Source organism: Camellia sinensis, chromosome 5 (assembly GCF_055761805.1).
Source record: "Camellia sinensis isolate YWXY chromosome 5, ASM5576180v1, whole genome shotgun sequence".
In the NCBI taxonomy this organism is placed as follows: Eukaryota; Viridiplantae; Streptophyta; class Magnoliopsida; order Ericales; family Theaceae; genus Camellia; species Camellia sinensis.
This window is the reverse complement of record NC_138965.1, coordinates 37,864,231-37,885,835: the sequence shown is the minus strand read 5'-3', so window position 1 is coordinate 37,885,835 and position 21,605 is coordinate 37,864,231. Positions and strand designations below refer to the sequence as shown.

The window sequence follows — 21,605 nt, the reverse complement described above, 5'->3', positions numbered from 1 at the left end:
AAAAGTCAAAAAGCCAACATACTTCCCAGACAAATAATTATTTTTCATCAAAAATCTAACATCATTTTCAATTGGAACAAATTGACATAATCAAAATTTACCCTAAATTTACCCTAAAGAACAAATTTACCCTAATTTTAGTTTTTTGTGTCAATTTGACCCAATTGATAATGACCTTCAGCTTAGTTTTTACTAAAATTTTTTAATATTTAAGCAATTTTTTTTATTTTTTAGATACACCTAACATAAATACACTTAATAAGTATAATATTTGTGATTTTTTTTTTAAAAAAAATCCACTAAATATCAAAAATACAAAATATATATATATATATATATAATTCAGTACATTTTTCGTATTCTTGTGTATTTATTGATTTTTAAAATATTTTTTTACTAATATTTTACTTTTTAAATACATCTGACTAAGGTACATCTAAAAAAATATAAAAAATTGCTTAACATTTTAAAAATATTCACTAAAAATAAAAATAAAAATACAAAAGAACGAAAAACTCAATCAGAAAATTAAATTCAAAAAATTGAAATCAAAAACATTGGTTAAGATTTTTGATGAAAAAAAATATTAAGTTAGTTGATATTAACTCAATAAATTGATAAAGTTTATAAATTTGCTCTTAAAATGTGACACATGTCACTTATATGTGCATTTTTTATAAAAAAATATATATATATATATATATATATAACAATTATAATGAATTGAATCAAGTTGGGACAAAGTCAAGAATATATAGTCAAATCGAATCAATTAAAAATTACATGAACGAAAAACACAAAGACAAAATATAAGAACTATTCGTGCAATTTACCCTAAAATTTTTTGGGCAAATTACACCGATGGTCTCTATACTTAACCCCATGTCATTTTGGTCCTTATGCTTTCAATTGACTTAACTTTAACTCTTAATTTTAGATTTTATTTCAATTTGGTCCAATTGACAATATGGTTAGTGTTTTTTAAAAAACAATTATCACTAAATTGATTAACATTAACTAATTGAGTTGAGCAAGTTTATAAATTTACCTTTAAAAATATAACACATGACATTTATCTGCACATTTTCCATTAAAAAAATACTAAGAATTGTAATCAATTAGATCAAATTAAAACAAAATTATAAATTTAGTGTCAAAATCAAGTCAATTGAAATTACAAAGGCTAAAATGACATAAAAACCAAAGTATAGAAACTATTGTCATAATTTGTCCAAAATATTGATTTTGAGACATAAAAATATAATATATATATACACACACATATATATATTTAGTTCTCAAAAGGGGGTTGTTTTAATTTTTATTGTTTTCAAACAAACCAGTCCGTTTTGGCTGTGACAGCACCCGCCCTGCTCCTAACAAAGAGTGAGATTGCATTTCATTTCTCTTTTCATTTTTCTCATCAAATCTTCCAATCAAACACAGTCAAAGGAGATTGGAGGTATACAACTCCATAATCCCCTGAACAAAGGAATAATTGAAGGTTGAAAACGAACTCTCCTTGATCTAATCCATCTTAATCAACTATCAATAATCAAGAATTACAAGCAAAACTTTGTACGGTTTGTATGCTCTATTTATTTTTTTTTTCACGCTTTTAGAGAGAAAGATGAGAGTTAAATCAGATTTGAATTGTTTTTCACACATGTAATAGAATTTGGCTGCCTTAGACTGCCTGAACAAATCGCAAAAATGTTTCTAAATTTACCAATACAAGATAGAAAATAGCAGGATTTGGTGCAGATTGGGCTGAATTGTAAACAGAAGAAATTGGAATTGCTGAAAAAATAAGGACAATGGAAACTAAAAAGGAATTATTGGAGACTCAAATCATGTGAAAAGAATACTATATATTGTTTGTTATTGATTTACCACTTGTAATTTCATACGTGTAGACTCTTATTTTGGTTAGACTTTCAATTGTGCAGGTTACACTGACTCCATGAATGATCGAAGAACAAATCCAAAGATGGAAAATCTAAAGCACAAACCTGCATCAGCTCCTTCAGGACATCCAGTTTGGCAGAAGGATAATTCTCCCTTCTTTTCCAAATGCAACAGCGTTCTTAGAAAGGCTGAAAGTCCCATCACAGTTGATTTTGCTAGTCCCTTCAGCAAGAGTTGACCAATGGTTGATACCTTCACTGCCTGGGACTGACCATCGATTTCAGAACCGGGCAGTCCTTCCATGGCCTGCTCATGCTCAGATAAAGCTTCTTTAGTCATTAATATCTGAAAACATAAACATTGTTATGTTGTTTTAAATATCAAATCTCAGCATTTTCGGAAGGTGGCGCTAGAATAACAGAAGGGTTATTATTGCAAGTAATCAATAAAATTGAGTAAAACAAAAACATATAAAAGAAAAGGGAGTTTACTAATGTTCTTGTCCCGGCCATTCCCTTTTGCTATTTTCCTTCCTTTTTATCTTCTTTTCTTCATTCTTCATCTGTAAACCCTGCAGATCAGATAGGAATAAATGTTGAAATAAAATTGCAGATTTTTAGAGCATTCCCTAGATTACCAACAACTCACATCAACAACTACAATCACTAATTATGCTTATTTGCTATCAGTGATATGAGTTTTATCTACTAATCATATTTATCAAATGGAAAGATACAACCACCTGTTGTTTCTTCAGAGTCCCCAAATAAAATTTTGTCTGTCTTAGACGACGAACCCTCTTGGTGGTAGTCTTCATGGCTATCATAACCATGATGGCATAGAAAGTACGAGCCTGTTCTTACATGATATTCGGATAAATCTCCAACATTCATGACATTGTGAAGAGAAGGATGGGCATTGTGTTGTTGAATACCTTTCTCTTCACACTCATCATACACAATCTGGACTCCAACTTCCTCTACCTGAAAAAGCTCATCATCAAGACTCGCAGAGAGATTCATTTTATCACCACCTTCCATCAAAAGATGCCCTATTTCCCAATGGCTAAACCATATCATACTGTCGTCATCGGGAACGCCTTTGAACATTGGACTGTAGGTCCACTTCAGACCTTTCGTCTTATTGCTGATTTTGATATAATCAAATTGATAGTTTGTAAGGCTTATATCATTGGCAAATGCATAGACAATATATACATTCAAGGCTACGACCTTGAGATAAGGGACTAAAGGCACATTAAATGATATCGAGGACCCCTTTCTCTTATTGCTACACCAGCCTGGCACCTCATTCCCAGGAACAAATATGCTATATATACCACATTCATATAGTCCCTGTGCCATGGTATTCAAAATAACATTAACGATCAATTATGCAAACAACTATATATACACACACACACACACACACACACACACACACAACCTGAAGTGCACCCTTTTTTCTTGTGCATGTCATGTTGTTCGCCAATTCCACCTCAAGGCTTCCCATGGATTCCAAATCAACTAGGCCCAAGTTGTTAATCATCTCTGCACCAGCATTTCCAATAGGCTCTAACTTGAACATCCCCTGAACCTCAACTAGTTTTTCACAATCACTTGAGTCCAAAATCAGAGATCTCAACAAGTTAGGAAGATTTGTTACCATTCCCAGCGAGCTACATCCATCTATATTCAACATTTCTAAACTCATTGGAAGTTCCGGCAGTGATTGGAGTCTAGTGCAACGAGATAACCTAAGTGATTGGAGCATATTAAGACCTTTGATGTTCTCTGGTAGGCTGGAAATTGGATTCTCACTAACATTCAAATCTTGCAACACAGATAAGCTACCAAGACTTTTCATAAGATCATCATTTGACAGATTGCAATTTGAAAGGCTTAAGCTTACTAATGAGCCTGGTAAAGAAGCCAATGGAAAATAGATGGATTCTGTACTTTTTCTTGGCTTCAATACCCAAGACCAGAAGAGAGAACTCCATGATTTATCCTCACTCGTGGTAGTTGCTATTCTATTTATGGCAGTTCCATCTGCGTGGAGCACTGTTAAATATTTCATCTTTCCCAACTCAGGAAACTGATCAAGCTTTGAGCAACCAGAGAGAATGAGTTTTTCAAGGGATTTAAGATGACCAATTTTGCTTGGAAGCTTCTCAAGATTTTTGCAACCTTTTAGATTCAAGAAAACAAGCCTCCCTAATTTCCCTATTGATTCATGAACCTCTACCAAGTTTATACAATCCTTAAGGATCAAATTCTCAAGATTAGGGAGTCCGGTGAAGTTAGGGGTATTGGTGAGGCCATAGGAATGACTGAGATTGAGGAATTTCAATAATCCCAGCAACTGTAATAAAAATACGAAAACAGTCTACAGAATTCATATGTTGGTCCTGAAAATAAAAGATCAGTAAAAGAAAAAAATATAAAAATAAATAAGTAATAATTAATCATACCTTGGTCCCCTTCCAAACTTGTTCCAAGCTACTATTGCGCAAGTCAAGAGCAATTAGGCTCTCTATAGAAAAATCACTCGGTATGGATTTTAGAGGAAATCCATGCCAACACAACCATCTTAATCTTTTAGGGAAGTCCTTGTACCCTCTCGTGGTTTCTACATAATTGAGCTGCAGCAATCTAAGTTTGTGCATCCTTGCAAACGCATCAGTTTCCAACTCAACCTGATTTGAATTTCTTACACCAATGTTTATTGGGTTCCAGGAGAAGAAACCAAAACAATGTCGTTTTAGTGAGTTGCCTTGGTCTGCGAGCAATGATTTGTTACTAAGTTCTTCAAAGCGGGGTCGTTTTGCATTATTAACACCAAAGCTTGTCATGGAACAATTATCTTCCCCTAACACATGCATGTCAAGGAAAAGACCTTCAATTGAATCTGTTCCCTGATAAGATAAAACATCTTGAATAAGAAAAGAACATCCATGAACCCAAAAAAAAAAATTAAATAGGTAAAAGAGTAGTATGTTTCTCACAGTTTTATCTCTCAAAACGTTAAAGGAATCATTGTTGTGCCATAATCTGCTGCGTTTACCCAACTCCTTGGGTGATTCTTGGCGAACAATTTCTCTTCCCATGTCTCGAAGCAATTGGTGCATCATCAATTTGTTTTGTTCATTAATCGTTAAGAGACATCTGTCAATGAGATTTTGAATCCCAACTGTTGGGTAGAAACCACATTCATCTAGGATTCTAATAGTGAAATCTTTGCCCTTTCCAATAAAGAAACAGGAAATATGAAGGAATAGATTTTGGTCATGGTCATCTTGTAAAGAATCATAGCTTATTTTCAGCTTTTTTAGAATTTGAGAATCAGGAATAGCCGCCAATTTTTTTATTGCGTTTTCCCATATATTTAAGCTTTTCCCAGATAGAGAAGAACCCAAAACTTGAAGAGCTAAAGGAAGGCCTCCACAGTGTTGTACTACCCTTTTTGAATGCTCAACATAACAATCAATGGGATGGTCTTGTCCAAAGGCATGCCAACTGAAAAGCTCTAATGATTCATCATCATCAAATCTCTCCACCTTATGCATCATATAAACTTCATTAGCCTTTAACAGTTGCTTGTGCCTGGTGGTTAAGATAATTTTACTTCCTGGATGAAACCAATTGCGCATTCCAATTATTGCATCAAACTGGTCCTGCTGATCCACATCATCAAGAACTACAAGAACTCTTTTGCAACCAATGGCATCTTTAATCTTAATGATTCCTTCATCAACACTGCTTATTTTTTCCTTTTTCCTTTTTAAAATGTCCGAAAGAAGTTGCCTTTGTAAACGAATTAAACCATTGGATCGTTCTGAAATTTCTCTAACATTTGCAAGAAAGCTACTAGCTTCAAATCTTTCAAAATTCAAATTATAAACAAATTTGGCAATGGTTGTCTTCCCTATTCCACCCATTCCATAAATCACTGCTATGCCAACGTCAGTTGATTCATCCTGTAACCACGAACTAATGTTTTTGACTCGGGAGCCTATTCCAATTAAGTACGGGGCAACATTTAAGACTGTGCGGTTCAACTTATCCCCAATCACTTTGACAATTTTTTGGATAAATTTTGCCTCATGCCTGCAAGTTGCAGATAAGTGGAAAGTAAAGCACGATAAGCATGCCGTGACTTAAAATAATACTAAACTACTTGCATAAATAATGGAAAATACCAAATAGTTTGTCCAAAGCTTGATAAGAAAATGCGATTACACAAAATGTGTGGTTGTGCAAGATAATTTTGAATTAAAGAACAAGACAATTTTTGAATTAAAGAATAGGCTAGCCAAGCAAGGAACGTTATAGAAAAAGCATAATAGGATTTCTCTACTCGCTTAATTGTTGTGCTATTTTGGGAAAGACTTCAACAATCAGTCGAGAGAGAGAGAGAGAGAGAAGAAGAAGAAGAAGAAGAAGACGACTCCACTACAAATTAAATACACAACTGCCCACCAAAATAAAATGATATGCAATATTTATGCAAAAGGGCTATTCCTAAAACTTTTACCACCATGGCAACTATCATCACAATAATCAACTTCTACCAGCACATGTTTTTGTATAAAGTATAATAACATATATGTTTGACGGTACCTCAGCCCCACTTTTTTGGTAGAGAGACTGATTCCCGTAACTCAAATCCACACAACCACAAACAAGTCTGAGGTGGGACAGCACTTGCCACAGCACTAGGTGGCGAACTCTTATTAAAACAAAATAATGAATATTACAGTTTTTAATAACTCAAAAACAGTTTCATAATGCATTACCAAATGAAGTCTAAGTAATAAAGATATGAGGAAATTACCCGTCAGCTTGATTCTGTAAGACCATCCCTGCTAGATCAGCAACTTCTCTAAGTGCCGCCCTCCATTCTTCCACCTTCTTCCTCAGGTATTCCTTCTTCCTTTCATTAGTTTCCCTCATGAATCGCTCTTCGTGTCTACCAAATGCTTCTGCAAAAATCCCCACTTGTTTCCTAACTTGGGAAGGATCCACATCATAGAAGACGGGTAAAATTACATGTCCTGATGTCCTCTTGTGTTCAAGGATCATCACAAGTTCATCAAGGCACCATCTGGAAGAAGCATAGTCTTTGGAAAACACAATTATTGAACTACTTGATTCTCTTATTGCATTGTCTAGTTCCGATTTAACATTTTCACCTCTCCCAATACCATCATTATCTCTAAATGTGCGAAAACCCAAACCTAATAATGCTGTGTAGAGGTGGTCAGTGAAGGCCTTGCGGGTGTCTTCGCCTCTGAAGCTCAAGAACACATGATAAGTGCATCGAGGCGGCGTGGAAGAGGAGGCCATTTGACTTTGGGCAAACCCTTATATGATATAACTGAAGGAATGCTACATACAATTTCTCAAAGAAGTAACTCTCTGAACCGCAAAATTAACCATGAAAACTACCAACCCAACTCAAGATGAACACAAGAACAAACAAATATCTACTAGAGCATCTCCAATCCTTCATTTTATTTTTTTAAATTATTTATCAAATTTGAGTAAAAAAAACTGGTTAAAAGCTTAATTTACAAGTATGGGATGCTCCAATAGCTTTCCATCAAATTTAACTAAAAGCTTGATTTGGTGAAAAAATTGAATGCTCCTATCCTCACTTACTTAAAACCTTCACCAAGCTTATCCCAAAAGCTTCTTTCATCAAATTTGGTGTGTTTTTGGCTTGATTTGATGAAAAAATTGGTAAAAATTTAGTAAATGATGAATAATGACAGTGGGAAAGATGAGTTGTTTGTAATTGAAAGGTTACCTGTTTTTGCTGTTGGAAGGTCCCTAAGATTTGGATTGAGCGCTTTTTAGTGTTAGAGATCAAACAACGACAGAATGAAGACAGACCAAGCAAGGGTGAAGAGTAAAATTTGTCTGGCGCAGCAAATTGGTAAAGGAATAAGTCAACCTAGTGGACTGACTAATGTTAAGGTTCGACTTTTGTCAAATTTATATTTAATAAAAATAATTTGTAGCTCGAATTTACATAATTCTAAACTTAAAAATGGTATATTTTACATATTTCTAAACTTAAAAATATTATTTTATAATGAAAAATTTTCCAGTATGCATGCGTATGCAATCCTATCATAAAATTACCTAAGTTTTCAAGAACTTATGATTTCACAAAAATATGATAAATTGAATATAAATTTGTATAAGTCTTAAATTTTCACTAACTTACTCGAATTTATATTTAACTTACGTAATTTTATAATAAGGTCGCATACGATGTGCATTGTACACCGAAACATTTTCCTTTTATAATACACTCTTTTTTTTTAGTGTGTATATACATTATGATAATTTGTAATATTGATACGATAAATATTGTAATTAAATTATTTTTAGTAATAACACAAAAAAATATATATATAATGAGTCATAACTAAATCTAATTTAAGATATAACCAAATATTGTTTTTTTGTCATAATTAAATTAATAACCACAATAGCTGATAACCAATATTGAGTTTAACCCGCAAGGGTAGCCCAGTTGGTTTACGGCAAGGGACCAGGGACCTAGGAGTTTGCTCCTCTCTAGGTCTCAGGTTCGAATCTACCCCCAGCTGGCTACTGGCGGGCCACTGCATCTTTGCCTAGTCGATCGGCTCAGGGTCCCGAGATTAGTCAAGGTGCGTTACTCCGAAGAGGTGCTGGCCCGGATACTCGATTATCAAAAAAAAAAAAATCATAATCAATACCAAAATAAGTCATAACCAAGAACCTAATCAAATTGTACTTCATGTTCTTTCATCAATATTAATTCTATTTTGCCCAAAAAAGTATAAATAAATAAATAAATAAAGTTACAACCAAACATCACTTAAGGCATAACAATCACAATAAATCATAACTAACACTCTATTGAGTCCAAATAAAATCATAACAAACACCCCACACACACACACAAAATATATATATATATATATTGAGCAACAAAGAAAATTTTATTTATCATAATTAAAAATCACAAAAATTATAAGTGAATGTATGATACATGTCTTTTTTAAGGTGTGTATCATATAATTTTGTTACTTAAAATTATTTTGCATTTTTTTCTATATAATTTATTATTTTGTAAATTTATATTTTAAATATATAATTTAAAATGGTATTTTCGACTCCAATTACTTTATTAAAAAAGCCGTAATCATGTTTTGAAAATATATTTCAGATATAAGTTAAAAATTATTTAAATATAAAATATAAATTTTAAAAGAGCATAAGTTTGATAATAAAAAATAGGTAAATTACAAATATACCTCCTGAGATTTGCTTAAAATACAGATTGTTCTCTGTGATTTGGAAAATTACAAATATTCCCTATTAGAATTTTTTATTTAACAAAATTAACTAAAAAAAATGAAATTCATAATTATTCTCCTATACAATAACAAAATGACCTAAATTATTAATTGAAACATATTTCTAATATCATTAAAAATGATTAATTAACTTGATGATTTATTAATAAAAATGACAATTTGTTATGAAATTAAAAACCACACGCGGTAGAATGTAATTTTTAAAATCATAAAAAATTATTTATATTTTAATCAAATCTCAACAAATTTATTTATAATTGACAAAAGAGGGTTTGTGGTCGAATCATAATGAAAGAAGTGCAGGCAGGAAATTAAAGGAAAAATTATTAATGATGTTACGCGACGATATTACTTTTTACAAATTATAATTTATTATATTCCTCATATTCGCTAATTATTGAAAGCAAATTTATTCCCTCTATCAAATTTAAAGATGGAATACACAATAACTTCTCGAATTAAAGAGGGTGGGCCTACATGATGATGCTGAGAAAAAGAGAGTGGGAATACACAAGCACGATAGCTGCATCCACACTGAGTCACTGACCAAACAAGCAAAACTCGAAAAAACTATTAAAAAAAAATTTCAAAGTCGAAGTCAAATCAACTAACTCTTATTAAAACATTATTATTTAAATTTAAAAATTAGAGGTATTTCTTAAATTTAATAATATGACAATTAATTAGAATATTTAAAGTAATATTTTTTATATTTTCTATAATTATCAATCAATCATGTCACTTATACATCATTAAATCTAAAAAGTGAGTTAAAAAAATAGACTTATATATTATTTTCCTTATTATTATTTTTAAAATAAAGCCCTCATTTGGCATAAAGGGTTTTGGGGCTTTAAAGCTAAAATAGCAACAAAAAAAATAAAATAGCTTAAAAAGTCAATAAAACAAAATGTCACATCCAAACCATAATCATTTTATTTTTTCTCTAACAAAAGTCAAAAAAGTCAAAAGTCTAACCCAAATGAGACTTTTTAGCCCCAGGCTAAAATAGCCAAAATATCAAAAAGTCAAAAAGTCAACCCACATCCCAAATGAAGTCACTATTAATGAATAAGGGCAGTACGTTGTCTTGGACTAGACTATGTTTTTCAGGTTTGTGCGACCCATTATGGATCCTATCTCAATGATTTAAATCGTTCATTTTTTTGATTTGCCAATATCCAGATTTTAAGTCAAATTTAGAAAAAATGACAGCATCCTAAAGTCAATCTAAAATACCTTTCTTATTCAGAATTAGATATATTATCCATTTGAGGGCATTACTAAGAGGTTTATAATTAATAACCAATCTTGTCACACCTCTTTCTTGTTCTGCATTTTTATTAACATAAAATGCTATACATCTCCAAGGAGAGTAGCTAGGGCTAATGAGCTTTTTCTAAAGAAGACTATCAATTTCAATTCTTCATAATTCCAAGTACTCAGATTTCATCTGACTAGGTCTAGCCTTAGTCGGAATATGGCGTTCATCAAAATCGGGTTCACAGAAGAGAAACTACATGTTTCTTTCTGTCCCACAGTGCAGTAGGAATGTCACTACATATTTCATATTAGAATTCTTCTTCAATCTTCTTAAAGATAGATGCCATAAATAAAATGAAGGATTGAAGATGCGCAAGAATAACACAAGGGTTATTATTGCAAATAATCAATAAAATTGAGTAAAACAAAAACATATCAAAGAAAAAGGGAGTTTACTAATGTTCTCGTCGCAGCCATTGCCAGCAGCAAGTCACCCTTTTGCTATTATCCTTCCTTTCTATCTTCTTTTCTTCATTCTTCATCTGTAAACCCTGCACATCAGATCGGAATAAATGTTGAATAAAATTGCAGATTTTGATAGCATTCCCTAGATTACCAACAACTCACATCAACAACTACAATCACGATTTATGCTTATTTGCTATCAGTGATATGATTTTTATGTTCTAATCATATTTATCAAATGAAAAGATACAATCACCTGTTGTTTCTTCAGAGTTCTCAAATAAAATCTTGTCTGTCTCAGGCGACCAACCGTCTTGGTGGTAGTCTTGATGGATATCATAACAATGATGGCATAGGAAGTATGAGCCTGTTCTTACATGATATTCGGATAAATCTCCAACATTCATGACATTGTGATGAGAAGGATGGGCATTGTGGTGTTGAATGCCTTTCTCTTCACACTCATCATACACAATCTGGACTCCAACTTCCTTTACCTGAAAAATCTCATCAAAAGTCGCAGAGAGATTCATTTTATCGCCACCTTCCATCAAAAGATGCCCAATTTCCCAATGGCTAAACCATATCATACTGTTGTCATCCGGAATGCCTCTGAACATTGGGCTGTAGTTCCACCTCAGACCTTTGGTCTTATTGTTGATTTTAATATGTTCAGATTGATAGCTTTCAAGGCTTATATCATTGGCAAATGCATAGACAACATATACGTTCAAGGCTACAATCTTGAGATTAAGGACTAAAGGCACATTAAATGATATCGAGGACCCCTTTCTCTTATTGCTACACCAGCCTGGCACCTCATTCCCAGGAACAAATATGCTATATATACCACATTCATACAGTCCCTGTGCCATGGTATTCAAAATAACATTAACGATTAATTATGCAAACAACTATATATACACATATACATACATAAACACACACACACACACACACACAGCACCTGAAGTGGACCCTTCTTTCTTGTGAATGTCATGTTGTTCAGCAATTCCACCTCAAGGCTTCCCATGGATTCCAAATCAACTAGGCCCAATTTGTTAATCATTTCTGCACCAGCATTTCCAATAGGCTCTAACTTGAACATCCCTTGAACCTCAACTAGTTTTTCGCAATTCCTTGAGAACAAAAACAGAGATCTCAACAAGTTAGGGAGATTTGTTACCAATCCCAGTGAGCTACATCCTTCTATATTCAACATTACTAAACTCATTGGAAGTTCTGGCAGTGATTGGAGTCTAGTGCAACCAGATAACTTAAGTGCTTGGAGCACATTAAGACCTTTGATGCTCTCCGGTAGGCTAGAAATTGGATTCTCACTAAGATTCAAATCTTGCAACACAGATAAGCTACCAAGACTTTTCATAAGATCATCATTTGACAGATTGCAATTTGAAAGGCTTAAGCTTACTAATGAGCCTGGTAAAGAAGCTAATGGAAAATAGATGGATTCTGTACTTTTTCTTGGTTTCAATACCCAAGACCAGAAGAGCGAACTCCATGATTTATCCTCACTAGTGGTAGTCGCTATTCTATTTATGGCAGTTCCATCTGCATGGAGCACTGTTAAATATTTCGTCTTTCCCAACTCAGGCAACTGATCAAGCTTTGAACAACCAGAGAGAATGAGTTTTTCAAGGGATGTAAGATGACCAATTTTGCTCGGAAGCTTCTCAAGATTTTTGCAACCTTTTAGATTCAAGAAAACAAGCCTCCCTAATTTCCCTATTGATTCATGAACCTCTACCAAGTTTATGCAATCCTTAAGGATCAAATTCTCAAGATTAGGGAGTCCGTTGAAGTTAGGGGTATTGGTGAGGCCATAGGAATGACTGAGATTGAGGAATTTCAATAATCCCAGCAACTGTAATAAAAATACAAAAACAGTTTACAGAATTCATATGTTGGTCCTGAAAATAAAAGATCAGTAGAAGAAAAAAATATAAAAATAAATAAATAATAATTAATCATACCTTGGTCCCCTTCCAAACTTGTTCCAACCTACTATTGCACAAGTCAAGAGCAATTAGGCTCTCTATAGAAAAATCACTCGGTATGGATTTTAGAGGAAATCCATGCCAACACAACCATCTTAATCTTTTAGGGAAGTCCCTGTACCCTCTCGTGGTTTCTACATAATTGAGCTGCAGCAATCTAAGTTTGTGCATCCTTGCAAATGCATCAGTTTCCAACTCAACCTGATTTGAATTTCTTACACCAATGTTTATTGGGTGCCAGGAGAAGAAACCAAAGCAATGTCGTTTCAGTGAGTTGCCTTGGTCTGCAAGCAATGATTTGTTACTAGGTTCTTCAAAGCGGGGTCGTTTTGCATTATTAACTCCAAAGCTTGTCATAGAACAATTATCTTCCCCTAACACATGCATGTCAAGGAAAAGACCTTCAATTGAATCTGTTCCCTGATAAGATAAAACATCTTGAATAAGAAAAGAACATCCATGAACCCAAAAAAAAATTAAATAGGTAAAAGAGTAGTATGTTTCTCACAGTTTTATCTCTCAAAACGTTAAAGGAATCATTGTTGTGCCATAATCTGCTGCGTTTACCCGGCTCCTTGGGTGATTCTTGGCGAACAATTTCTCTTCCCATGTCTCGAAGCAAGTGGTGCATCATCAATTTGTTTTGTTTATTAATCGTTAAGAGACATCTGTCAATGAGATTTTGAATCCCAACTGTTGGGTAGAAACCACATTCATCTAGGATTCCAATAGTGAAATCTTTGCCCTTTCCAATAAAGAAGCAAGAAATATGAAGGAATAGATTTTGGTCATGGTCATCTTGTAAAGAATCATAGCTTATTTTCAGCTTTTTTAGAATTTGAGAATCAGGAATAGCCGCCAATTTTTTTATTGCGTTTTCCCATATATTTAAGCTTTTCCCAGATAGAGAAGAACCCAAAACTTGAAGAGCTAAAGGAAGGCCTCCACAGTGTTGTACTACCCTTTTTGAATGCTCAACATAACAATCAATGGGATGGTCTTGTCCAAAGGCATGCCAACTGAAAAGCTCTAATGATTCGTCATCATCAAATCTCTCCACCTTATGCATCATATCAACTTCATTAGCCTTTAAAAGTTGCTTGTGCCTGGTGGTTAAGATAATTTTACTTCCTGGATGAAACCAATTGCGCATTCCAATTATTGCATCAAACTGGTCCCGCTGATCCACATCATCAAGAACTACAAGAACTCTTTTGCAACCAATGGCATCTTTAATCTTAAGGATTCCTTCATCAACACTGCTTATTTTTTCCTTTTTCCTTTTTAAAATGTCCGAAAGAAGTTGCCCTTGTAAACGAATTAAACCATTGGATCGTTCTGAAATTTCTCTAACATTTGCAAGAAAGCTGCTAGCTTCAAATCTTTCAAAATTCAAATTATAAACAAATTTGGCAATGGTTGTTTTCCCTATTCCACCCATTCCATAAATCATTGCTATGCCAACATCAGTTGATTCATCCTGTAACCACGAACTAATGTTTTTGACTCGAGATCCTATTCCAATTAAGTAGGGAGCAACATTTAAGACTGTGCGGTTCAACTTATCCCCAATCACTTTGACAATTTTTTGGATAAATTTTGCCTCATGCCTACAAGTTGCAGATAAGTGGAAAGTAAAGCACGATAAGCATGCCATGACTTAAAATAATACTAAACTACTTGCATAAGTAATGTAAAATACCAAATAGTTTGTCCAAAGTTTGATAAGAAAATGCGATTACACAAAATGTGTGGTTGTGCAAGATAATTTTGAATTAAAGAACAAGACAATTTTGAATTAAAGAATAGGCTAGCCAAGCAAAGAATGTTATAGAAAAAGCATAATAGGATTTCTCTACTCGCTTAATTGTTGTGCTATTTTGGGGAAGACTGCAACAATCAGGAGAGAGAGAGAGAGAGAGAGAGAGAGAGAGAAGAAAGAGAAGAAGACTCCACTACAAATTAAACACACAACTGCCCACCAAAATAAAATGATATGCAATATTTATGCAAAAGGGCTATTCCTAAAAACTTTTACCACAATGGCAACTATCATCACAATAATCAACTTCTACCGGCACATGTTTTTGTATAAAGTATATTAACATATATGTTGTTCACTTATATATGTTTGACAGTACCTCAGCCCCAATTTTTTGGTAGAGAGACTGATTCTGGTAACTCAAATCCACACAACCACATACAAATCTGAGGTGGAATAGCACTCGCCACAGCACTAGGTGGCAAACTCTTATTAAAACAAAATAATGAACATTACAGTTTTTAATAACTCAAAAACAGTTTCATAATGCATTACCAAATGAAGTCTTAAGTAATAAAGATATGAGGAAATTACCCATCAGCTTGATTCTGTAAGACCATCCCTGCTAGATCAGCAACTTCTCTAAGTGCCGCCCTCCACCCTTCCACCTTTTTCCTCAGGTATTCCTTCTTCCTTTCATTAGTTTCCCCCATGAATTGCTCTTCGTGTCTACCAAATGCTTCTGCAAAACTCCCCATTTGTTTCCTAACTTGGGAAGGATCCACATCATAGAAGACGGGTAAAATTACATGTCCTGATGTCCTCTTGTGTCCAAGGATCATCACAAGTTCATCAAGGCACCATCTGGAAGAAGCATAGTCTTTGGAAAACACAATTATTGAACTCCTTGATTCTCTTATTGCATTGTCTAGTTCTGATTTAACATTTTCACCTCTCTCAATACCATCATTATCTCTAAATGTGCGAAAACCCGAACCTAATAATGCTGTGTAGAGGTGGTCAGTGAAGGCCTTGCGGGTGTCTTCGCCTCTGAAGCTCAAGAACACATGATAAGTGCATCGAGGCGGCGTGGAAGAGGAGGCCATTTGACTTTGAGCAAACCCTTATGATATTACTGAAGGAATGCTACATACAGTTTCTCAAAGAAGTAACTCTCTGAACCACAAAATTAACCATGAAACTACCAACCCAACTCAAAATGAACACAAGAACAAACAAATATCAACTAGAACATCTTCAGTCCTTCATTTTTATTTTTTTAATTATTTATCAAATTTGAGTAAAAAAACTGGTTAAAAGCTTAATTTATAAGTATGGGATGCTCCAATAGCTTTCCATCAAATTTAACTAAAAGCTTGATTTGGTGAAAAAATTGAATGCTCCAATCCTCACTTACTTAAAAACTGCATCAAGTTTATCCCAAAAGCTTCTTTCATCAAATTTGGTGTGTTTTTGGCTTGATTTGATGAAAAAATTGGTAAAAATTTAGTAAATGATGAATAATGACAGTGGGAAAGATGAGTTGTTTGTAATTGAAAGGTTACCTGTTTTTGCTGTTGGAAGGTTTTGGATTGAGCGCTTTTTAGAGATCAAACAACGAGAGAATGAAGACAGACCAAGCAGCATATGGCGTAGCAAATTGGTAAAGGAATAAGTCAACCTTGTGGACTGACTACCGTTAAGGTTCGACTTTTGCCAAATTTATATTTAATAAAAATAATTGGTAGTTGGAATTTAAGTTTGTCTGAAAATTTGAATTTGTGCTTTCTAGTTGATTGCTTGGACAATTATCTACATGATCGGTGCAACACTTATTCACTGCAGTTGTCACTCTTGTCAACTTTAGTTATCACCTTCTTTCCGGATGATTGGCCGGATAACCAACAAACTAAAATTCAAGCGAATTGAGCAAGTCAAAATTCAAAAGATGTAGCACTCATATTTAATCATTGAAATTATTTAATTTGCAAGGCTATTTAGATGTATTATTCATAAATAAATAAAAAAATTAGATTAATTTAATAATTATAAGATGTTTATTTTATCATATTTGTCTCGTAAAATTGGATAACAAGTACGTTTTTAAAATACGTTGTATACTTTTTTGGAGATAAATATAATAAAATAAAGACTATGAATGTTATTAGATTGACTTAATTATTTTTTTGGTAAATTACATTGATACCCCCTAAGGTTTCTATTTAATACAGATCATCCCTCACATTTGAAAAATTACACTTACCCCCATGTTAGATTAAAATGACAGATTTGTCCCTTATCCTTTATACATATAAAAAAAAAAAAAAAAGAGTAAACTACCAATAAGTCCTAATAGTTAGACTTAATTCTCATCCAGTCCTATTGAAAATAAGTCTTGGTAAAATTGTCGCTAAAAATAATTTTTTTGTGAGGATTTTTTTACATGTGTCGCTAAAAATTGACAATTAGTAACTTTTTGTTGTCATTATTTTTATAAATTGTCGCTAAAACTTACAATCAGTGACATTTTTTTGTGACGAATTTTTCAAATTGTCGCTAAAAGTTGTGAATTAATGACACTTTTTTTGTGACGATTTTTTTAAACTGTCCCTAAAACTTATAATTAGTGACATTTTTTGTGACAAAATTGTCATATTGTCGCTAAAAATTAATAATTAGTAACATTTTTTTAATAATGTTTAATGAAAAATGTCATTAATTATTATAGGACCTATTGGACAATAAGTCCACTTATTAAGACCTACATGTAAGTCCCCCATGTCATTTCAAGGGAAATAACAATAATCTTCTTTGATTTAACTCAACAAAAAATTGAGTTTTTTTTTAATTTTTTGTGTTCTTTTTATTTTTATTGAATTTTTTTAATATATTATACAATTTTTTTATTTTTTAGATACACCTAATCTAGATATACTTAAGAAGTATAATATTTTGTGACTTTTTTTTTAAAAAATTCATCAAATACAAAAAAAATACAAAAATATAAAAATTCAATACATTATCTTATTTTGTTGTATTCAATGATTATTTTTAAAGTTTTTGTACAACTTTTATACTTTTTAAATATATCTAGATTAAATTGATCCAATTTAGATTTTTAGGTTATGAAGTTTACCAAAATACTATTCTTCCTATAAGTCAATCTATTGAGTTTGCTTCTAAGATTTTTGATGAAATCTTAGACAAAACCCAATTATAAAGATTTTTAGGATCCCTTAATTACATAGCTAAATTACAGATGTCATCAAATAGTCAAATAGCCATACATCAACTAGTAAGACTCTTGAAAAAGCACTTATTAACCTCCCAATTGATAGGAATAAATTGAGTTTAGTCACCCAAGATACCCATACAGTTGATGCAATTGAACAAATATTTAACAAATTAATTACCAAACTTTCCAAAGACAAAGGTATAGCAGTCATAACTCAACAATCTCCTTTAATTACTAATCACGAATCAGATACTTCCACTAATGATGAAATTACCCACCTAGAACAACAATTCCAATCAAATAATCTTAATAGAATAGTACATCCCAAAATTAATCCTACCACTCTTACCAAAAATTGGTATACTAAACTCACACTACCTGATCTTCAATTTGAAGAGACCAATATTAATAAGCAGTTTTCTATTTCTGGTAAAAAATTATATGAATAGAATATTGATGGTCTTAGTGAAAATCAAATCCTCCAAAAGTTAAATCACATGTCTATGGTAGCTAATAGCTATCTCAGTAATTATTCTAAGTATACTCAACTTGAGAGAGTCTCTCTTATTACCTCTGGTTTTACTAGCATGCTTAAGTCATGGTGGGACAAATATCTCACTAATGATATGCGCGAAACCATTCAACATGCAGTACAAGTTGATGAAAATGTTTTTTCTATCTTTGATGAAGAAATAGGCATGAGTAAACCTGATGGAATTAATACTTTAATATTTACAATAATTAAACATTTCATGGGAACACCTACTAATGTATTTACGAATTCATGATCAACTTACAGTTGAGTGACTGAAGCAGGTGGCAAAGATGATCAAAGTTTACAAAGATTTTCTTTTTTTTTAATTATAGATGTCAAGTCAAAAGCCTTCCTCTAAACCACTTGCTATTGTTCCAACCAGTCAACTCATTGTTGCACCCCCAATTAATCTAGTCAACAGATACCAAATTCTTGGTACTATTCGCAAACCGAATTACACCTCTGCTCTTGCCACTGACCCCTTTGCTTCCCAGTCAATTACGCCGATACCTCCTAATTATCCATATCGGTCAACATCAAGAACAAATTATGTTCTTAAACCTCAATCACCCAAACTTTTTACAAAGAACTAGTCTACAAAAACAATCATAATGTCATTGATTTAGTCAAAACCTATTTCCCTCCTAATTGACATTTCATTCCATCTCATCCAGACAAGACAATTACCTTCTACAAATAGATCCTCTTCCATCGTAAGTCCATAGTCATTAAACCCATTTATGACAGAGTCAATACCAGTAAAATCATTTACCATTCTTTGTATATACACAACATTGTATCCCTTGATGAATGGGGTCTCCCTTTCTTGTTACGAGATCTTCCTAATCATACGATACAATGTAGTTATTTTGATTATATGGATGCATGGTTCAAAGTCATCTTGCATCAAAATGAAACATACAGTCACTCTTGGTTTTTCTCTTTTGAACATCAATTCAAGTCAGAATTTCCTTCTTGGTTTCTAAGATGGTGGTCTCAACATGATGCCATCTCAGAGATCATCCATTCAAACCTCATGGATCAAGTCACTCATTTCGCCATACATGATAAGTCTTGAAGAATTTAGTTGTTTTAGGATTAGTGTATAAATCTTAGAATCATGAGTCGATTATTCAGAAGTAATTTTTTAGTCAGCTCTAGATCTACATCATTAGCTCCCATACCTGATACAGTAGTAAATGAAGAAGAAGAATATGAATTTCAAGATGTAAAATAGATTTCGGATGGAACATACCAAAAGTACCAATCAAAGAAATTTATAAACTAGATATAACGGTGGAAATAAAAATGAAAAATTATATTCATATATATAAATTTATAAAATATATATATATCGTAAAAATATTGCGATAGTGATACTGTTATAAATATAAATAATGTTTATGGATATTTTGTTTTAAAGTGAAAGGTCACCATTAAGCTATATCATTATGTTTGAAAATTTTATATTTGTATATCATCACTCAATAAGAATATATTCATGTAGAATTTAATGATGAAAAGTTGTAGAATATGATCATGATGATAGGAAGAAGAAATGATAGAAAAAATGGCAAGATGGTCATTTAGAAAATTTTAGGACATGACATCAACATGGGCAATTTGTAATTACATTATAAACCTCAGGGAGAGGAATGTAATTTTTTAAATGTGAGGGGGGGATCTATATTAAACAAAAACTTCAGGGGGTGTCAGTGTAATTTACCCCCCCTCCCCCCCCCCCCTCCTTTTTATGAATGGTACATACAAAAAGCTTTACCAAATAAATGATTTGAAAACAGAACCCGTGGTTGGTCTCACAAACCTTTCAAATTCAGATATTTGAACTTGAGAGAAGTCCAATCCAATGTTAATTTGGAGGATCCAGATTTGCTAAATTGAAAATTTTAGCTTTACTGTAAAATTGACTTATTATTTTGAGGCTAATTTGGATTTACATCAATGATCTAAATTATTCATCTTATACGATCAATTAAAAAAATTATTCATACAAAAATATTGGTTGATCCAATTTTGATTGTCATATTATTTATGCCACATACATGATTTTAAGAATAGATGCTCTATTTTTATAATATATATGTGATTTGATCAATCTAAATTTTTGCATGCATATTCTTCTCAGGTTGTCATATGAGATGAATAGTTCAGATCCCACAATGCATGCAACTTCACTAGTGAAGGTGAGATTTTCAATTTTAGGTAATCTGAACTCCTATTGCTCATTTTAAATAAAATGAAATTTTAATAAATATTTTTTAAATATCATGTGATATTATTTACATGATATTCCCATGAAAAATCACATTCACATTAAGTATATCATTAGTTATCACCTAATTACTTAATAAGGTGAGTCATCATATCATACTCGTAAAATTCTTTGCTACGTAATTAGTTTGGAATACCACATAGACATTTTCACATAATGCGTTGGAACTACTGAATAATATTTCCTTCGTTTACAATCTAATGAGTTGATCTAATTGTTTAATACTACAAAAGGCAACATCATTAATTTTAATTTATCAGCAATGGGTGCAACTTCGCTAGCGAACATTTTAATTTAAATAAAGAAATCTACAAATGTATAAAGTTTAATTTAAAAATCAATAAAATATAGTAACTAAATATGATGGCCCTAGTGCTATTGTTATTGAAGTAGAAGACTTTAGAACTTTAGTATGGCTGAAATACTTGCAAAATAGTTTGCAATTTGAGTTTATAAAAGAACATACTAACCCAAATTTTTAGAAGTTAAACTTGCTCAAAAAGCGTATTAACCTTTTACCTATCCATAATTCTTCCCCATTTCCTCTTTGTTATCAGCAAGTTGTTAGATTAGCTCTTAAGAGTTAAAATTCCTAATCTCTCCCTTGCAAGCGCGTAAGTGCAGCCTCCATTGAGAATATCCACATTGTGGGGATATGGGGATTCCAATGGTCCATGTCTCTAACATCACTACTAGTCAAGGAAACCAAACAAAACAAAGAAACCAAAATAAGGGTAGACACAATAGC

General features: G+C 32.6%; 1 protein-coding gene across 1 annotated transcript; it reads right to left on the bottom strand.

The window, feature by feature from the left end:
- Nucleotides 1-1,854: 1,854 nt before the first annotated feature.
- Nucleotides 1,855-16,518, bottom strand: LOC114273007 (uncharacterized). The gene is made up of 13 exons (XM_082871691.1): nucleotides 16,360-16,518; nucleotides 15,389-15,970; nucleotides 13,541-14,642; nucleotides 13,009-13,452; nucleotides 11,982-12,899; nucleotides 11,271-11,880; nucleotides 6,745-7,273; nucleotides 4,916-6,017; nucleotides 4,382-4,825; nucleotides 3,355-4,272; nucleotides 2,651-3,263; nucleotides 2,400-2,479; nucleotides 1,855-2,253 (listed from the first exon to the last, which is right to left on the bottom strand). The coding sequence occupies exons 2-12, from the start codon at nucleotides 15,898-15,900 to the stop codon at nucleotides 2,460-2,462; spliced, it is 7,212 nt and encodes a 2,403-aa protein (XP_082727817.1). The 5' UTR covers nucleotides 15,901-15,970; nucleotides 16,360-16,518; the 3' UTR covers nucleotides 1,855-2,253; nucleotides 2,400-2,459.
- Nucleotides 16,519-21,605: the final 5,087 nt, after the last annotated feature.